Source organism: Buteo buteo, chromosome 5 (genome assembly GCF_964188355.1).
Source record: "Buteo buteo chromosome 5, bButBut1.hap1.1, whole genome shotgun sequence".
Taxonomy (NCBI): domain Eukaryota; kingdom Metazoa; phylum Chordata; class Aves; order Accipitriformes; family Accipitridae; genus Buteo; species Buteo buteo.
The window spans coordinates 3,187,375-3,206,307 of NC_134175.1; the positions used below are offsets into that span (position 1 = coordinate 3,187,375).

Sequence of the window (18,933 nt, forward strand, 5' to 3'; positions counted from 1 at the left end):
AGGGCTGTTGAGGAGGGAATGCTGATGGGTTGGGCAGGATTGCAGCGAGAAGCGCCTTCCCAGCCTTGCTGCTCTTTTGCATGAAGTGCCTGGCTTATCGAATGTTTCATGTGTGTGGTTTAATTTAAAAAAAAAAAATAAAAAATCTGCGATGCAATCTGTGCTCTAATTTGAGGACACCATTTAGTGATTTTAATTGTGTGACAGTATTTTAGTATTTTCAATACCCAGTAGTAGGTTAATGACTGTTCCTTGAAGAATGGAGTTTATATAACACAAGTCATTACATAAGAAGGCTGATTGTGGCCTGAGGAAGAGAAGGAAAACAAATATGCAAGAATGCAAAACCCAGAACGAGCAAAGTCTACTTTGATGTCCCTGCGAAGCCTAAAAAATAAATGACACTTGGGTTCCAGCAAGGTGAAACTAACCCTGAGGAAGGCTGAGGACTTGGAGGTGAAGGCGCTGCACGACATAACAGCCGTCAAGCTATGTGCTGCCACGCATTTCCCACGTGGTGGCTGTAATCTCTTCTGCTCATCCAGATTGCACGGTTTACATTAACAACAAACAAGCGAGAAGGCAGAAAGTTATTGGCTGGCCACTTCTTTTATTTTTCCCAGAAGCTCCTAAACGTGGCCTGAGTTGGAGTGCCCAAATAGCACGGTGAAATAAAACCGTGGGAGAACCTGAAGCGCGCACGACCTTTTGCTCGGACCTTAGATCTCCGGTTTGGTAGACCGGACAAAGTTGCAATTTTATTTCTGTCCCCAAAATGAGTGGGTCTCCTGTGTCTGCATCACCCCAGGGGGTGATGGGGTGATTTCTTAGGGGGACCAAGTCCAGGAGAGATACTGCTCAGAGGTGGGAATTGCTCCCAGCTCTGTTGCCACAGCACAGAGCGCAGGGCACCCAGGCTGACCTGGGGCAAAGGGCTGCGGGGACCCCCCCCGGTCCCCAAGAGGGGCTGTCGCTCTCCCAGCGGGAAGCGTGGGGGATTTTGGGGCTCCCATCCATCCATCCCATCCCACCAAGGGCTGTGCCCCCTCCCCGCATCCCCGGGCTTTCACACTGCCCGGGACTGGGGAGGTGCTGGTGGGTTGGTGGTGGTGGTACTGGTGGGGGGGGGGATCCCGTCTGTCCCCTCCGGGATACGAAAGAAGACGGGACCGACCCCCGGGGGATGGGGTGGGGAAGGATAAAAGGGCGGGATGAGGATGGCGTGTGGGATTCAAAAATGCGGCCAAAGCGCCTCTGCCGGGGTTCTCCGCTCGGGAAAAACGTGTGGCTGCCAGGAGAGGGGGGGGGAAGAAGAGAAGCCCCGCAAGGGCAGATCCGCAGAGCTGTCGCTGCTGCTGTCGCTCGCAATGAGCCGCTCTCGGAGCAGAGCCTCCCCACGTAGGTAAATGCCCGGGCTGGGGAGGGGGAGGCCGGCTTTGCCTGGGAGCATCTCCCCGCTGCATCCCGCATCCCTTCCCGTTCCCCCCCCCGGTGGCAGAACCGAGGGGCTGGGACCGGGGGGGGGGGTTCCAGCAAGGAGCCGAGCAGCGGGGACACGCAGCCCTGAGCCGGGAGGGTTTGGGGTTGGTTTGGTGTGGGTTTATTTTTTTTTTATTATTTTTGGGGGTGGGGTGGGGTGGTTTGGGGCTTTTTTTTTTTTTTCTCACCCATGGAGAGGGGGGGGGGATTTTGGGGAGGGTCGGGGAAGAGGATGCAATGAGGCTCCCCCGGACTGGGTGATTTTTTTACAGCCTGCCTCCTCCTCCCCCAGCCTCCCCCCCCCCACCCCCCCGGTTTTGGCTGGCTCGCTTTCCAGTTGCTGCATGAAGGGCTGTGCTTGTGGCGGTGTGTGCCCGCTCCCGGAGACGTGGCGCACCTCCCTCGGCTGAGGCCGGGGAGAGGCCGGGGGGAAAAGAGATTTATTTTTTTATTTTTGGGGGTATATTTTTTTTTTTTTCTTTTTTCTTTTTTTTTTTTTTTTTTTTTTACCTGTCACATTTATCCTAGAAAAATAAAAAAATAAAACGGGCAAGGGCGAGGGAGCCCGAGGCATCCCCGGCACGGGGGGAGTGCGGGTGTGTGTGCGGGGGGCTCCCCGCCGCCCCCCGCCGCACCGCAGCGTGCGGGCACCCAGCGCGATGCGCCCCGGGCTGAGCTCTGCGGAATAACGCGGCCGCCGCCGGGCTGGGGGCGGACGGACCCGACCGCTGCCAATTCCCTCTTGATGTCCATGAATGCAAACACCATGATTTTCATGATCCTGGGCGCCTCTATCGTTATGGTAAGAGATTTTGCTTATTTCCCTCCTCCCCCCCCCCCCCCCGCACCGTCCCTTAGCCCGTGCACCTCTGTGTGTATGCGTGCGTGTGCATGTGTGTGTGCCCCATTAAACACCGAAAAATTATTTTCTTGACGACTGCTTCAGTCTTTGGCAATCAAACTAGAGTCAATGTTTTATTCCATCATCCAGAGTTGACCAGATGCCTTGGTTATGGGCTCTTACAGGCAATAGCTTGCTTGATGGACATGAATGCGTTGTTGGACAGATTTCACAATTACATCTTACCGCATCTGAGAGGGGAAGACCGAGTTTGTCACTGCAACTGTGGAAGGTAAGTTACCCGCATAAGGGCTCTCTCTCGCCTGTCCCCCCCCCCCCCCCCAGCCCCTTCCCACCTCATCTCATGGGAAAGGCACAGCGAGGTGGTGGCCGGCGGCAGGGTGCTGCTGGCTGGGCTACCATTTTTGCATTCTGGCTGTGTCTCACCTTCCTCAGCAGCTCCTGCATGAACGCAGGGGGGTTTTGTTTTTTTTTTTTTCCGGAAGAAGAGTTTTCCGTGGGCCTGGAAGCCCATTTTCCTTTGTGTGCATGCTCGTGTATATGCATCTGCAAGCCCTGGGAAAGTGAGTAACTTTCGTTTAAACGCTTGTCATTTTGTCTTTGTTGTCACCCGGCTGCGTTGTTTCTCAGCGTGTTCGTGGTCTGGGTGTTGCGGTTGGTGGTTGTGCGCCGTAAACGGAATGGGGTTTGGAGGACCGAGAGGATCTGTGCCCAGGAAGGAGTGGTGCTGTCTAGGACAGTGTCACTTTGAGGCTTTGGAATCTTTGATCGGCTTTTAATTCTCTGTGGCTTTTCTCCCGAGAGTTGTAATGATGCCGGACAGAGCACACCGAGGTAGCTGGTCTGTGCTTTTGTGGAGCGTTTAGTAAGCTTGAGGGCGTCGGGGGGGCTTCTATGCCAGGAGTAACGCCTTTGCTGTGTATAAGTTTACGACTGGACAAATACCTACCTCTCTCCAGGCAATGCGTAATTCTCCTAAACAACGTAGCGCTTCTCGTCTTGCGTGTAATCGCTGAGGTGCTCAGTTCGTAACTGGGCTTTGGCCGCCTGGGGACCGAATTCCGGGCAGGTGAAATTCTCTTTTCCCTATGGGACTGTTGTCAGTGATCCTTATCCTGCCTTCCTAGAGGCCTCGTTCCCCTCCCGTGCCTGGTTACTCACTGCCTGCTGGAGAGTTTCTTGTCTGTGGGGGAGTAAAGCAGCATGAGGCTGTGCCAGCTAAAGGACATGCTGGGGGAGCCCTCCCCTGCCACATCCAACGTTTAGATTGAGCTTTCCTCCTCTTCGAGCTGCCCCTGGAACCGGCTGCATCCCGTCTCCCAGGCGTCACGGTCCTCCGGTGTCCCTGGTGTGGAAGCTAAGCTGAAACCGGGATGTGCGTAGCTTAACGAAGGGAAACGGCTTTGCCCTTCCACTCTGCTTCATCCACCGACGGTGATCGTTACCTTTCTCCCCACAGTTCCTCCTCGGATTCCCGTGGCAAAACCTCAAAGCGGGTACAAGCAGCACATCCAGGGCCAAATGCAGCCGGGTCCTGAGCGGTCCAGTAAGCAGAGCCTAAACACCCGGCTCCTTGGGCACCTCTGTGTTAAGGTCAATTGGGAAGACTGTGGACAAGAAACGTCCACGGTGTCTTTGACTTGCTTTGGCAGGGATTGGTTTTTTCTTAGGTAATGTTTTGGAGCCTTCTTGATGTTTTTCACTAGTTTGAGAGTTTTCCTCTGCCTCTTCACCCAATTTTTCTTTTTTACTTGTCACAGCTGTGTTCAGTGGTGGTGAAAATTGGCTGCTGATAATAGACTTTAACATCATCCGGAGTGACTGAGGAGTGTCAGGTCTCACTGGTGGTGTTGGCAGAGTGTCCCTTCTGCCCAAGTCTGAGAAGGTGGCAGGGGGACTCCTCTCTCCTCTAACTGTACGGCTGCAGAGATGCTGTTGAGGCAGATAAATTAGCCATGGCACTCTCCCCAGACATAGTTAGGTCATTTCTTAGAAAGTGCACGAAACAGCTTCCAAATTGTCAAGCGTGGATCTGAGAGGAGGTAAAGAGCAGAAGTTTACCAGTTGCCTTAGGTAGGTAGAAGCCATGGCTCTTGCCAACAGAAATAGCGTACCAGTCTCCGCTCCCGGGCACGGGCTCTTATCGTGCGCGAGCATTGGTTTCAACGTGTTCGTGCTCCGATGTAGGAGACGCTCGCACAAAGCATCCCTACGCTATGGGACCGTGTGGCCTCATGCCCTAGTCCGTAATCCTCACCCGCTCCCTGTGAGCTCTGACCCGCTGCCCGAATGCCAGTGTCTCCAGTTCTCCCATTTAAAAGGCAGGCGATGCCGAACGCGCCTTGTCCTTTTTGCCGGCTGCCCAAGCGCTCCGAGGGCAGGCCTTCAGTGCACAGAGCGCGAGCCACAAGCAATTCTGCCTTGCGCGAGGCAAGGATGCGTCCTGAAGCGTGGTGTGAACGGCGGTACCGGGGATTGATGAAGGGCTCTTAATTTGCCAATAACCGAAGGGAGTCCTTGGAGGAGCGAACTGGCTGCAGTTCAGTGTGTTGCAGGGAGGAACGGGGAAAAGGAGTAAATGTCGCAGAAGTGGAAGGGAAGGAGGAATTGGAATAAACGAGGACTGACGTGCGATGGGCTGAGCTGCTGCGATTACCGGTTTTGCCTCCTGCCCTGGTCAGTCACACCAACTAATTCATTCAGAAATGTTCTCCTTTGGCTCTCCTATCCTGGTTTTATCCTTCCTCAGGGTATCAGAGTGAAGCCCTTCCCCAGGAATGGCCTCCCACGTCTAAGCACCCCAGGCTGGACCGTGAGTACCTGGCCTTGGGCACCCAGCGTACAGCTCTCCAGAAGGAATCAGAATCCGCGCTGAGCTTGTGTCAGCGTGAGGGGCTGGCAACTCTTGCCTTGCTGGCGATGGCTGTGGACGGCGAGGGCTGATTCTGTGCGTGCCGCAGGTGCCGGCTGAAGCCGGGCACGCCAGGGGATTTGGGGGTCCGGCGCCTCTTATGTCCCACCTCATCCCTGCAAGGCTGCAGGGAAAAAGCCCAGACTTCAGCCCTCAGCCACTCTTCGATACTAGATGAAGTCCCTTGGCCGCTCTTTGATGCTAGAGTGCCCTTCCCGGCCAGAAGACGGGGAAGATTACGGGCAGCCCGGGGCGTTTGGCTCCTGGCGGGGACCACGGCAGGCGGGAGGGCCGAAGGCAGATGCGTGTCATTAGAGCATCCGCGACCCGGCTCTCCGCTCCCTTGGCAATGGGATGGGGGCCTGGCTGCATTTCCAGCTCTCCTCACCGGTTTCTATCCACGCTTTCCGCTCCCCGCGGAGGGGCGGCTGGGATGCGGTGAGTCTCCCTCCAGTGGGTTGGTCTCTGGTGGGAGGCTGGCAGGCAGCAGCGTGAGCCGTTCCCAGGGCTGTCCCAGGCTCTGCCCACGTTTTGGTGGCTCCAGGCTCTTTAGAGTTGCCTGGGTGCATGGCCAGCAGGGCAGACTGTTCTGGCTGTCTCCTCAAAGAGCCCGTCAGGTTGCGTGGAGGTTTGGTGGCTGGGGTCTCGCCTCGTGGGCAGCGATGTGTCTTTCCCCGGACTCTGCCTGTTCGCCTCGCCGTGGGGGACTGGGCCCAGCAAGAAGGTCCCAGGACAAGCGAAAGGGAGTGCTAGCTTACAGCACCCTGCCCACATCTTCCCGAAATGCCCTCTGCCAAACCTAGCCTCATTTCATGCAGCGGCGGACTGTACTTTGGGGTTTTTTCCCCCATGTTCCTAAGCACCCGGTGTGTTAGCAGTGACTGGGGTGAGTCACTGGGGTCAAGATATTTGGGGAAGAAAACCAGCCCCGTCTTCGGGTGCTGCTGAACGCTGGATGCTTGGCACTGCTAGGGCTGATTTCCACCCTCCCTGTGCACATCCCCGTGGGGTCAGGGTCACTGGGGCTATTTGAGGCTGAAGCTGTTGCTTGTCACTTTATGCCAGGAGCAAGGTAGCGATTTGTCGAAGTGACCTCGCTATGCCGGGCCCTGGCAGGGGCTTTTCAGCTCTGCGATGACAGAAGGGAGTTGTGGCCTCTTGCTGGAGACAGCAGAAGAGAGAAGGTGCTTGTGAAGGCTGTGCCGTGCAAAGTTTTCAGTGACTGCCGGTGGCCGCGGGGACTGGACCCCAGGGCTGTGCGGCGCCGGGAGGTAACGCTGTTTGGAGTTACACGTGCAAGCTGCCCTTCTCTCCCACCCAGCAGAAGCAGGCGGTCAAGGCCGATGCATATTTGCGGTCTGTTAAGTGGCAACATCCACCCAGCCACGCTTTTCAAGTCTGAGCCAACCCGGGCTGGACAGTGCCTTTGCCATAGGAGCGGTCCTGCTCCGAGAGCCGAGACGGACGCTCCTCTGGGCTGCGAGTGGGAGCGGATGTACTCCCGTGTGCAAGTGGGGTGTCACTCTTAGGCTGGACTGGTGCTTTCCCACTCAGCTGCCCTTGCTGGCAGCACTAGAGCCAGGGAAGGCAAAGCTGCCAGAACCCCTGAGGCCAGTCGAAGGGCATCTACAGCTGTTCGGTGGGAAAACGGTCCTGCCAGTTCCCTGGGAAGGGTGTAGTGACGGTGCGTGGAGCGAGAGCGTCAGCAGAGAGACGAGGCTGGCCCTGGTACCTGCTACTGATACGGAGCCCGCGCAGACTCGCCTGCTATGACGGGGACCGTTCTTCTCTTAACATCTGCCTTCTTGCCGGGGGAAGAAGGGGTGACAGCCACATTTACACTCCTGCTGGCTCCTGTTGATGCCGTGCGGGAATGTGCCTGCTGGAGCAGATCCGTGGGGGAGCTTGGCACTCTCTGTCCTCAGCATGTGGAGATATTCAGGCTGTCCAAATCATTATGCTGGGGCCTGCTTGCATGCAGGCAGCCCAGCCCCCTTGGTCCTACCTCCTCGGGATGCACCGATTCCCAGGAGAGAGCAGGGCTCTGGAGGACTGCAGACGTGTAGCGCTGCCCCAGTCCGAATGTCTCCGTCCCAGCCAGTAAAGGGTCCTCTCTGGAAGCAGAGAGCTGGCAGCAGATCAGGAGCCGGGTGATGTCATGCAAAGGAAAAACACCAAAGGGCGTCCGTGGAGGCAGGGTGAGTTGGAGAGAACAGATGACACCTGCGTGGAGCAAGGACCCGTCAAAACAGCCTGGGGGCCTTGGAAGTTCCCCGTCTGGGAAGGGACAGGGACCTCAGGAGCTCTGGCCTGTATTCCCTTTGCCACTGACCTTCTGAGTGACCTTGGGTGAGTCTGTCCTTCCCAGGCAAAGTCTCTCCCCGCGAGCGGGGTTGGAAAAGGACCGAGAGAAGTGTCAGCCTTACCTGAATGCCAGTACCCTGCAGCAGAGCTGGGGGCCTGGCCAACCCTCAAGTCAGCTCTTCCTGGCCGAGGGATTCTTCAGCCCTGCTCTCAGGAGGCTCTGATCCAGGAGGGAAAGACTCAGGGCAAGGCTATGCTGGAGCTCTCCCGAAAGGCTGGCGTGCGCGGAGACGCCGCAGCGCGATGGGCTGCTTTCCCAGGAGAGCGGCTGGGCACGGGATGGAAATGCGTGAGGTGGCTGCTGGCTGGGGCTCTGCCCCGGTGCTGGGGTCCCTGGCAGCACCAGTGACCCCGGAGGATGGCCGGTGGTGCTGGGGCAGCGTACGTTCCAGTAACGCCGCTCGCTGGGCTCTGTCGGTGAGGGGCCAAATGCTTCCACCCACGCTCAGAGGAGGGACAGGCCAGCAGCACTGCTGTCGGGAGGTACACGGAGAGTACGTTTTTCCTCTGTTTCCTCCTTTCCCAGCCCCTCTGGAAAAGCCGTTAAACCTCTCTGTCCCCAGATCCTCTGGGGATGTGCTGGGAGCGCTCATTGCCTAGCGCTGGAGACCACCGGGGCTTCTTGGGCTCCTGGTAGCCGCTACAATGCAAAGAATCCCGGGGAGAAATTTTCACCCGTGCAATGGTGCCATCCACGCTGGTCTGCAGACTGGCTTTGCTGGCAATCTGAGAGGTGCCGGGCTGTTTGGCACGCCGGGGGAGAGGCTGCAAGGTCAGACAGGGATGCAGGACAGGGATGCAGAACAGGGATGCTCTTCGCATCCCTCTAGCTCTGCTTGCAGCCCCTGTGTAGGGCATGCCTTGGGGGGCTGGCCAGCAAGGCGGGATAAGCCGTGTCCCCCCAAATCCTGCTGCAGGTTGTGACAACTGCAGCGTGAGCCTGGGAGATGTGACATGTCTGCTGCCGACTGAGACTGACACCTGCCCAGGAGGGAGCCAAGGCGAGCCGGAGCATCAGTGTGCCGACATCCCCAGCGGAAGGGTGAAGTGGAAAGCGTAGAAGCAGCGATGGGCTCTTTGCATTTAAAATGACAGATCGGCGGCTCTTTTTTAAAGGCTCCCGTGCTGTGCTTTGGCTGCAGCAGCCAGCAACACACGCAAGGTCACTGGAAGGGACAATAGCGCTTTGGGCAGCTCTGTAGTGAAACTTCCCAGCCACGCTGGCCAAGGCTCTGCTCCAGCCCGCTGCACTGCTTGCCCTGGGAGGGCAGACGTCTTCCCCCTTTGTCACAAAGACTAGGAAAGGGGACAGGGATGCTACAGCTCACGCCCGCCTGCACAGACACAAAGCGTGCTCCCTTAGCGCAGCAGCTTCAGCTTCTCACCTGAAGCGGGGTTACGGTTCTTTTCCTACAATTACATCTGCTTCCCGTGGAAGCTCCACCGCATCCAGGGTGGGCACGGCTGTTAGAGGTAGTGTGTGATTAACCTAGGAGGAATAATTTGGCCCGGATCTGTCGTGACAATTGATACCAGCTTGAACTGCCCAGGAATTGGCCCTCGGGTTATTTGGTACCTCTTTTTCTTGTAAAGAAACACGGTCAGGACGTGGGTTTACCTTATGAGGACCACAGGTACTTGGTGACAGCTCTCTCACGGCCGAGGGTGCTGTGAACCCCAGAGTCCTCACATCCACATCAGTTGTCTGACTGCTGGCTAAGGCCATGCAAGGCTGAAGGAGACTTTCGTCTCTTCTCAAAGGTCTTTGGTTGGTGAAACCGGCACTGACGGGAGGGTTACATCAGCCCCTGGACGGGCACGTTTCCGAAAACAAGGTCTGGCCAAAAGCATTTGCTGTGAGGAGCTGCCCTGCCAGAACCTGGGCTCCAGCACTGTCTGCCCTCCCTGGAAGCGCGCTGGCGTGGAGCTGGAGGTGGCTTGCTGCACCCACGTTATGCTCATCTTGGAGGTGATACGTTCCCTCGCTGGATCCAGCCCCCAGAGCCATCCAGGCCACGTTCTAGTTTCCAATTCCCTTGATAGGCGGTGGGGACCCTGGACCTTTGTGCACTATTAATAACGTGCTGTGCTGATGTGCCAGTGTCTCTGAATCACTCCTGTCACATCCCCAAGGACTTGTGAGCTGCAACAGAAAACTTCTGGGGGTCTGTCCCTGTTCTCCTCCCCATCTCCAGTGGCACCACTCAATCCCGTCAAGCCAAAACAAAGCATGAAAGATCCCTGCAGCCCAGATCTCTCAACTGTTGCACTAGCAGGAAAAATTCTTCTTCCCCGAGCCTTGCTAAACCCTTTCCAGAAAACTCTGCAGAGTGGAAACCTAGCACTGGCATCTCCACTGCACAGAACTACTTTGGTAACTCAGGGTTCCCAAAAGCTGCCTGGAAGGTAGCAGTGCAGGGTCTCATGTGCTTTCCTGGCATGCTTTAGTGACAGGAGGTTTTTCTTTTAAGGCAACTTGCACCTGGGATCCAACTTTGATTTCTGATACTTGGAAAGTTACGTTGCCAAATCCAGACAGATCAAAGTTTTTGCTCTCTGCTGAATTTTGCCTCTCATGAATTGTCTTTGGAGTTCTTGGTGGCTCACCATACAACAGGATTGACTCCTTTCTCCCCTGGGCATGACTGTTCCACAGCGTTTCAGGCTGTACAGGCAAAGGGCTGGCACAGGGGTACTGCGAGGACTGAATCCCTCCTTAAGGAATGCTGGAAGCCAACGGTCGCTTTGTGTGTCCAGCCCCAGCCCACACACGAACAGTCAGAAAGGTTTAAACCAGCCATCATTTTCTGGAGTTTCCTCCCTCCGTTGTCTGTCTGAGATGCGCCTTATGGCTCATGGGTATGCAGAGATGTTGGTGCAGTCACGTTAGAGAAGTTGCGTTGAAAATGGTTGTTATCAGCTTCAGTTGCACCCCAGAGCTGGTCATGTTGTCTTTCTGTCTGCCCCATTCCATTTGTAGCCTCTAGATCTAAGTGACCTACAGACCTAGACTCATTGTGCTGTGGAGCCTGGAGAAGAGAAGGCTCAGGGAGAATCTTATCAATGTATATAAATACATGAAGGGAGGGTGTAAAGAAGGCAGAGCTGGGCTCTTCTCAGTGGTGCCCAGCAACAGGACCAGAGGCAATGGGCACAAACTGAAGCACAGGAGTTTCTGCTTGAACATCAGCAAACACTTGTTTACTGGAGGGTGACCGAGCTCTGGGACAGATTGCTGAGAGAGGTTGCGGTCTCCCTCCTTGGTGATATTTAAATGCCGTCTGAACATGGTCTTGGGCAACTGGCTCTGGGTGGCCCTGCTTGAGCAGGGGGTTGGACCAGATGACCTCCAGAGGTCCTTTCCAACCTCAGCCGTTCTGTGATACTGTGGGTTTATGGAAGCCGCTGGGCTTTAGGGACCGTCCCCTGCCCATGGAAAGGCAGCTGCAAACAGAAAAGGAGTGTCAGGCCCTGACTGCTGCCCCCAAGGTGCCATTCAGTCCGGTGGTGACCAAAGAAAGTTAGGAGAGCTGGAGGAGATCCCACTGCAGTGTGCAGAGTCAGCCTGCACCGAGGAGAGGGACGAGGCAGGGAAGAGGTGACAGTGTCCCTTCCCTCAACGCCCTGCAAGCAGAGAACAAGAGCTGTGAAGAAAGCAGACCGCGTGGTAGGAAAAAAAAACCCTCTTGTGAAGCACGTGAGGAGGGTGCCGTGTCCCTGGAGCGCTGGCCGTGCTGCACGTGTGTGTGTGTACACACGCGAGTGCTACGGGCACATCCCTGCTCCTGAGTACTGCGGGAATTTTGGCAGTGGGAGGAGGGTACTCCAGGACTTTTTTTCTGGTAGAGGGCTGAGCCCCTCTGTGAAAACCACCTCACGTGTGGAGAGATGTCTGCACTCACTTCTAGGAATGGGTCTGTCCTTGAGGCGTCTGGGAAGTTTTGCTTCTCTCAGCTCCGGAGATGGCTGCGTGTTAGCGATGCTCCGCGTGGGGAGGCTTTGGGTAGCCCTGTGGGTGGTGACACAGCGATGCAGAGGAGATATACATACCAGCTCCGGCCGAGGCACTCAAGTCCTTCATCGCTTCAAGGAGTCTAGGTTTCTGGAGGCGTTTGTGGACTCAGCCCTTAGGCTGTTTCTGTACTGCAGGAAGGAAAAGGGAGTAAGTTGAGGACCTGCCAGGCTGGGGAAGCATGGGAGGTGTGCGTGAGGCTTGCCTTTTCCCCTTCTGCAAAGCTGCTTGGCTGTGTTCGTGACATTAACGGGAGCCCTCCCATTCATGAGTAAGAGCTCCCTTTTGGGGAGCCCTCCCTCACACACCCTTTGCCCCCTGGATTTTCCCTAGCCAAATGAGGGGAGGAAAAAATAATAATAATAAAAAAAAAAAAATCTCTGGTTACAAACCAACCAGCAAGATGAGGCACGAGCAGGGCCTGCCTTTAGCCTCGGAGGTCACTTTGAGCCGCCGTCAGATGCTATCTCCTTTCTGCTACTGCCCCGGTCTGGTCCCTAGTACTGGGGGGTTTGCCGAATGCAAATGGGGAGCGGTACCAGGCAGCAGGAGCGTGGCTAGATGGGTTTCCCATCCGCACACCATGGCACCGGGTCGTACGCCGGCCCTACGTGCCTTGATCTGCCGGGAGCTGGTGCCTCTGGTGCAGGTGGCCTCCATTAAGTCATTGCTGAGATTAGGGCTGTTTTCAGCAGGTTCCTTTGAGTGGAGGTTTGTTTGTGTAAATATTTGGACGTTTCTCAGGCGTGATTATGGAGCAACCTGCACCTCATGCATATTCAGAGGCCTCCAGCGATATTGCCTCCTCTCCGGCACGTGGCAGCAGGGCTGGGTCCGTGGATGCGGGAGGGATGCGAGGGTAGGTGATGCCGGTGGGCAATGCCGGGAAGACCCCGTGCCACCGTGCCCTGGCCTTGAGCTGGGAGCGCTGGTGACGCATCCGTGCTGCAGTACCAGGGCTGTTGCGGTGGTTTGACGCGTGCCACCCTAGCAGCGCTGGCTGGCAGGCACGTGGGGCTGCTGAACGCACCTCTCCGTGGCTGGCCGGCCATTCCTGGGCTCCCTGGCGGCAGTGACAGCACCTAAATCGGGCAGTGGGAGGTAGCAGGATGGCTAAGCACAGAGCCCGGGCAGCCTCGTGGCTCCTGGCTGCTCTCAGGGAAGGTTAAGGGCCATTTAAAGCAGATGCGGAGGCTCCAGAGCAGCTTGCTCCCAATTTTGCTTTGCATCCTGGATCCTGGATCACCTGGGATCCTCCTATCCCACACGCTCGGCTTACCTGTCACAGCTGGTCCCCTCCCATTCAGCCCCCACAGACCTGTTTTTTTCTACTCCACAACTCCCTCACTCCAGCCCTGCCATTCTTCCTGCTTTTCCCAAGTTAACCAGGGTCCTTCAAGCGGTTCAGCATCAGCCCAAGCTTGGTCTCCGTCGTCTCATTGCACAAATGAACGCAGTTGCCCTTCTGGCGTAAGGCGCGGGGCCAGCCTCTCCAGAACCCCCGAGAGAGACGTACGGCTCTGAAAGCTCCAGAGTCCACGCGTTCCCTCTGCCGCTACGGGCGGTTATCGCTGCCTCTTCCCTGAGGAGGATGAGGGAGACCCTGCATCCCAAACCAGCCCAGTCATGCAGTAAGAGAACCTGAGACGGTCTTAGAGCTCGCGTGACTTTTCCAGGAGCGATACGCTGCAGGGTCTCTGCCATCTGCTGTCTGAGGATGAATTCAAGGCACGCTTTCAAGTCCTTCCTCCATGGCTGTAAACATGCTCTGCTCCAATATGTGAAAGATATGATTCTCATTTTACTCCGAGAGACGGGACATTAAGCAAAGCAGCACACGTCTGGAGACGCGCCACGAGGCTGCTAGCACTGGCAGTCCTGCTTAGCAGAGGATTTTTCTAACAACTCCCGCGGAGCGGTATGTTACGATTGCGCTTGCAGGGCTACACAGCCGCGCTCTCAGCCTGCGTGTACTCACAGGAGCAAAGCGTTATTGACCTCTGCCTGTGAACACGAACGCAGTAATGCCCTTTACGTCTCGGGGGGGCCACCACTCCAACCTCCCGCTGCCCTTAATATTATCTTCCGTTTCACAGATGACGAACTTTTAGGCACAGAGAGCCTGTGTCAGGAATGCGACGTGAGTTCCAGGCGTGGGTTCAGGTTTCTGTACTTTTCTGCCTCGCGCTCTGCCAATTTCTATGCTGACATAAGCACAAAAAAGCCGAGACAGCACTTCTACTCCCGGGGACCTTGGTAGAAACTTGAAGGAATGGTGTTAAACCAGCCCCTGGCCGCAACAGCAGGCGCTGGACGGAAAAAATGTACTCTGCTCTTCTCCACTGATGCTTTTCCCTGTTTCTGTTCCCTGCAACAGGCATCATGTCCATTATGTTATTCCATATGATGGGGATCAGTCAGTGGTGGACTCCTCGGAGAATTACTTTGTGACTGACAATGTAACCAAGCAAGAGATTGATCTGATGCTGGGACTTTTGCTGGGCTTTTGTATAAGCTGGTTTCTGGTGTGGATGGATGGGGTTCTCCATTATGCAGTGCGAGCCTGGAGAACTAGCCGACGGTATGGTAAGTGCAGCCTCACGGGCTCCCTTCTCTTTCCTCAATCCCTTGCCCTGTCCTCTGAGGCTGGTGGAGAGGGACGAGGTCGACAGCCTCGCAGCGTTTATTCCATGCGGATTTGGCACAGGCCTGACCGGCCTCTTTATACAAGCAGGAATGTTTGCGTGGAAATAGCCAGCCGAGGATCCTAGCCTTGAGGGCTCTGCTTTGGAAAGCGTAAAGTCTGTGTTGGTGCAAAGGGGTGGTTGATGGAAAGCAACGTGTTTACCCGTAGGCAGGCTGGCAGATGGTGGTTGTATGGCTGCACATGTGGGCAGAACATTTTCAGGCCAGACAAAACTTCCCTGGAATCTGGATTTTTCTGCGCATATAATTTGCAGCCAGGCACATGCTTACGGAGTGCAGCCTCTTGTGGTTTGTATAAACGTGTGACGATGTGCTGACAATGGCAGACATTTCTGTGCTGTGTCACGGATGCAGCAGCTGAGGTTTCCCCATCCTCACTGCTGTTCCAGATGTGTTCATTTTTTTTTCTGTAGTGACATCAGCCCCACGGGGAAAAGCGTTAGCCATACTAGCTAGTCTTTGGACCACTTAGCTTAGCATCCTGAACTAACATCCTGAGAATGACCAACAGATGCTCCTTCAGAGGCCCTCTCTGCCCCTCTTTGCTCTCTCAGCATGGACATCCCGTGGACTTTAATTTTTGGAGGGGAAAAAAGACAGAAAAACTATTAAAAGAGTGAATGACTTGAAATTCCGTAACAGTATACCTACAGATCTCAGTCTAACTCTGACTGATGGTGCCTGTTAAATTACAACTCAGAGGAAAAGGAGAGTGAGCAAGAGAAAGATTCATCTGTAAACCTGTAAGAAATTTTAATTAGGGAAATGGACTGTCTCTTTCTAAAAACTCAGATCAAAATGATATTAATTTCTCATTAGTCTTCCCAAATCCCCAGCAGCCTGCTTGAGCAGTTTCTGAATCAGGACTCTCTTGAGGCTATGTTGCTGTCATTTCCCAAGCAGAAGGCTAATTGTCAGCGTTTCCAGCGAGATCTAAGGTACCGAGCCAATCTTGAGGCCGTGACACCTGTTTTTGATCAGACCACCTGTGGCTGTGATCTCATCAGTGCTCATAAAGTCAGCAGGGCTGGCAAGAGCTATCCTTGGGTGAGATGCTGTAGCGAGTACAGCAATATCCTTCTTCAGAGCTGTTGCCTTTCGTTTACAGAGCGGTGAGCTACAGGCATGGTATTGCCATCTAAACTACCTTCTTGTGAATTGATGCTGTGTAGATTTTTATTTTTAGTAATTCAGGGCAATGCTAGGAATTGATTTAGTAGTTAATTCGAACAATCTTTTTTCTTTCTTTTATTTTTTCTCTCTCTGTGTATGCATATTCTAAGTTTTTCAGAAGGGGCTGGCCAATGGCGCAATATACTGCGCAGATACATCTTTTCAGAAAATGAATGCAGTATTACTTCGCGCCCGGCTTTTTCTTCCCTTAGCAACCCCGCCGGCAGTGCTCCTTTCATGGTGCAGGAGGCTGACAGCCGCTCTGGCCTGAGACGTTGTCTCTTAGTGCCGTCTTTGTGGTGTCGCACCAGCCACACGGGACCAGTCTGCTCTTAAACCAGGTTGGTTGTTCCACAGCTGTGTGCCTGCGCTGTTCCCACCTCTGTTAACAACCAACCCTGTGTCCTTATAATCAGATGTGCGGTAGAAGAGACCCTGGAAACCCTCCTCATCTAATCTGTAGGTCAGGTTTCTAGCGTATACTGTGCAACGGGACGTGACGTCTCTTTCCAGTAAAGGTTTTTACATGCCTTGAGCTGTTCTGTCCAAAACAGTGCGCTTGTGTGCTATGCTGAGTGCATTTCGCTAAAGACAGGCTGGAAAATCACTGAGGAATTTGGAGCAAAATAATGAGTGTTGAGCTTTTAGGTATTTCCTATTCATTCAAATCAACTATGCAAATCTAGTCATTTTAAAAGCAATAAGCAGAAAGTATACCCATGTCTTCGTTGAATGAGAACCTAAGCTAAAACTTCCTTCTAAAGAAAGAAATGTTGCCTGTGACTATGAGAGATAGGGGTAATATAAAATACTGTACTGGTACAGAATGTAGAGCCTTCCCTGAAATACATGAGTACCACTTAGCAATGACTCAATGTCACACTGTGGCCTGATCAGCTTAAATTTTGGTCTATTAGAATAACCTATAGCTCCTTCCTGATGGAAGAGATTTCTTAAAATAGAAAACATTCTATAGAAATTCAGACATCCCATTGCGCTTCATAGTAGCTGCAGTGCTGGTCAGAGCAGTCACATACCACCTCATGGTAGTTGCAATAGTTCGACTTTATACAATCTATTGTTCTCTGGAACTTTCAAATTCTCCTTTGTGGGGTTGGGCTATGTGTATTTCTGGGTGGAATGACCCAAAGCTCTCATGAAACTGAATGGCAGCTGAAACACTGGTACGGGAAATGTTCGTGGGCTGAGAGCTGAAACACTGGATTAAAAAAAATGATGCTGTCCAGCCTGCACCGGCTGTGGGGCAGAAAGTGGCCTGTGCTGATGTTGCATGAAATCAGCCAATGCTTCAGAAGACAGAAGAAAAGAACAGGGATGATCCGTATGCGGCAGCAGCGTGCTGCTGTTTCCCTGGCAGCTTGGTCCCCGGAGCTGCTCCCTGCTAGCTACGGCGATTAGCAGAGATCAGTATGAGGTTACTACCTTTGTTGAATCTTGCCCCTACTGTTAGCCCGACACCAGAGTGTGAGTAAGGCACAAAGAGGGCTGGAGGATGGGGCTCATCACGAGGAGTTGGTTCCTACCAAGAGGAGAAAGCTGGAGTTTGCCTCTTCTCCCTAACTCCCACCCTCGCTGTCACGATAGGGCAGTGCAGCCCGTTTGTGCCGCTCTTGAAACGAGCCGTTCCTATAGCAGGCACGACCCAGGTGTGTTTTGCTCGGGGTCGTGTCTGAGGGGTGGGTATCTGTTGATTGCGTCCAGGGCGCAGGCTGTTGCAAGCCCGGGAGAGGAGCGGGCAGTGCTGTGGATACAGCCAAGGCACAAAGTCTGGCTGGGAATTAAGCGTGGTCTGAAGGGAAGCCTCGAGGGTGGCCTTGCCGAGGCCGTAACTAGTGCCCGATTTCTGTGGGGCACTCCAGGAACGGGGCTAGGCAAGGCAGGAGAACGTGGGTCTCACCAATTCCTGTAATATCTCACCTTCCTTCTCCTTTCTGCCTTCCAGACAATTCCTGGTCTTGGATTCCAAAATTTTGTAACTTAAAGGAGTTCAGAAAACGTCATCACAGGCAGTACGAGGAGGCGACTGGGAACATGGTGCACATCAAACAGAAGCTGTACCATAATGGGCACCCTAGCCCACGGCACCTCTGAGGAATGCCTTCCCCTCCAGAGACTGCAGTGAGGTTTTAAAAAGGACTTTGCTCTTCTTCCAGGGGAACAGCTACTAGTTTGCTCCTCTATGGAAGCCAACCGAGGACACAATTTTACTTATCCATCCTGTGTGTTCCTGTGGCACACCACGATGCACAACTAAGCCAGTCCTGGATGCTACGCAGCCAAGACATTGCACTGTGTTCCACATTTTATTGTCAGACTTGTGTATATATGTAAAAAGCAGACAAACAAAAACAAACAAAAAAGAGAAAAGAGATTTGCATTATACTTTCAACCCCCCTTTCCCTGGCATTCACGGCTGTCCTGCACATCCAGCTACCCTATGGGGAATGTTGGCCAAGGGTACAGAGGTGGGACAACATGAAGAAGATGCAGAGTTTCTCATCCAAGAGCTCAAGTCCCCCGTTTCTTTGGTCCTTTGGCTTGGTTTTGCTGTGCTCTGTTCCTTCCGTTGCTAGAATGGCTTGGCTGGTCACAGGTTTGGATGGGGACTGCTGCCAGCTGGTCGTGAAGGCACAGTGTCTCTTTTGCTTTGGTTCATGTTTTGGGGAGTTGCTGGGAGGGAAGGAAGGAAGGCCTGGGAATATATAACTGATTTGTCGTTTGCATTGCTATACCCTGAAACCTGCCTTAAGCCATCCAAGAAATCTTAGTACCAGGGGAGCAGTACTATAAGGTATTAGTCCATTTAACAGGGCTGGTGCCGGCTGGTTTACGCCACTTTTATAGTGGTGGTACCTTGCTGATGTCAGCGCTGTTATTCTTCACTAATGCTGGAGAGGAGTCCCTCCTGGTATGTGGGGAGAAGCGTATCGAGCTGAATGGTGTTAGATCTGACTTGCACCCTGATCATACCCCTCTGCTGCATAAGCACGAGCCCCCCCTTGCCTGGGAGGAAAGGAGCTACTCTCCCCCTCTTCTTAGAGGGCGAGAGCCTGGGAACCTGGTTAATACCACCCTAAGAAATACTGACAGTGCAGTGAGAGGGTCCTGTTAACAGTCCCACTCTTCCTGCATGTGAACAGCCACCTATCTCCTTCTGCTACTGCTCCAAGCTGAAATAGCACTTCAGCAGCAGGTTGGGCTTGGCTTGAGGAACACAGAGAGGCGTGGGCCTGAAGCCAAACTCATCTACAGCATCAAACGTCCTAATAATGGGTTGAATCAAAGTACAAGGAAGCTCTAACACGGTTTTGCCTTTGCTTCCCCTGGTCGCAGCTTAGGTGTGGGTTTCGAGGTAGCTAGCAAGTGTCTGAAACCAACCTCCACATCCGAAGACCTCCTTCGCTT

The 18,933-nt window shown here is 54.1% G+C and overlaps 1 protein-coding gene across 2 annotated transcripts; it reads left to right on the top strand.

Moving 5' to 3' along the window:
- The first annotated feature begins 1,407 nt into the window (after positions 1–1,407).
- TMEM240 (transmembrane protein 240) lies at positions 1,408–18,080 on the top strand. 2 transcript variants are annotated; one of them, XM_075027216.1, is made up of 4 exons: positions 1,408–2,281; positions 2,506–2,612; positions 14,006–14,214; positions 17,471–18,080. In XM_075027216.1, exons 1-4 carry the CDS (start codon positions 2,225–2,227, stop codon positions 17,617–17,619), a joined length of 522 nt encoding a protein of 173 aa, XP_074883317.1. In that variant the 5' UTR covers positions 1,408–2,224; the 3' UTR covers positions 17,620–18,080. The 2 variants fall into 2 exon arrangements, with proteins under 2 accessions (XP_074883317.1, XP_074883316.1); XM_075027215.1 differs by lacking the exon at positions 1,408–2,281 and having other exon boundaries at positions 2,334–2,612.
- Positions 18,081–18,933: the final 853 nt, after the last annotated feature.

What these genes read in the sequence shown, in the direction of transcription:
- TMEM240 (XM_075027215.1), top strand. Translation starts at nt 2,371, where the DNA reads ATGTGTGTGTGCCCCATTAAACACCGAAAAATTATTTTCTTGACGACT. An exon ending in TGTCACTGCAACTGTGGAAG is followed by an intron (nt 2,613 to 14,005) that starts GTAAGTTACCCG and finishes TCCCTGCAACAG; the next exon opens with GCATCATGTCCATTATGTTA. An exon ending in GAGAACTAGCCGACGGTATG is followed by an intron (nt 14,215 to 17,470) that starts GTAAGTGCAGCC and finishes TCTGCCTTCCAG; the next exon opens with ACAATTCCTGGTCTTGGATT.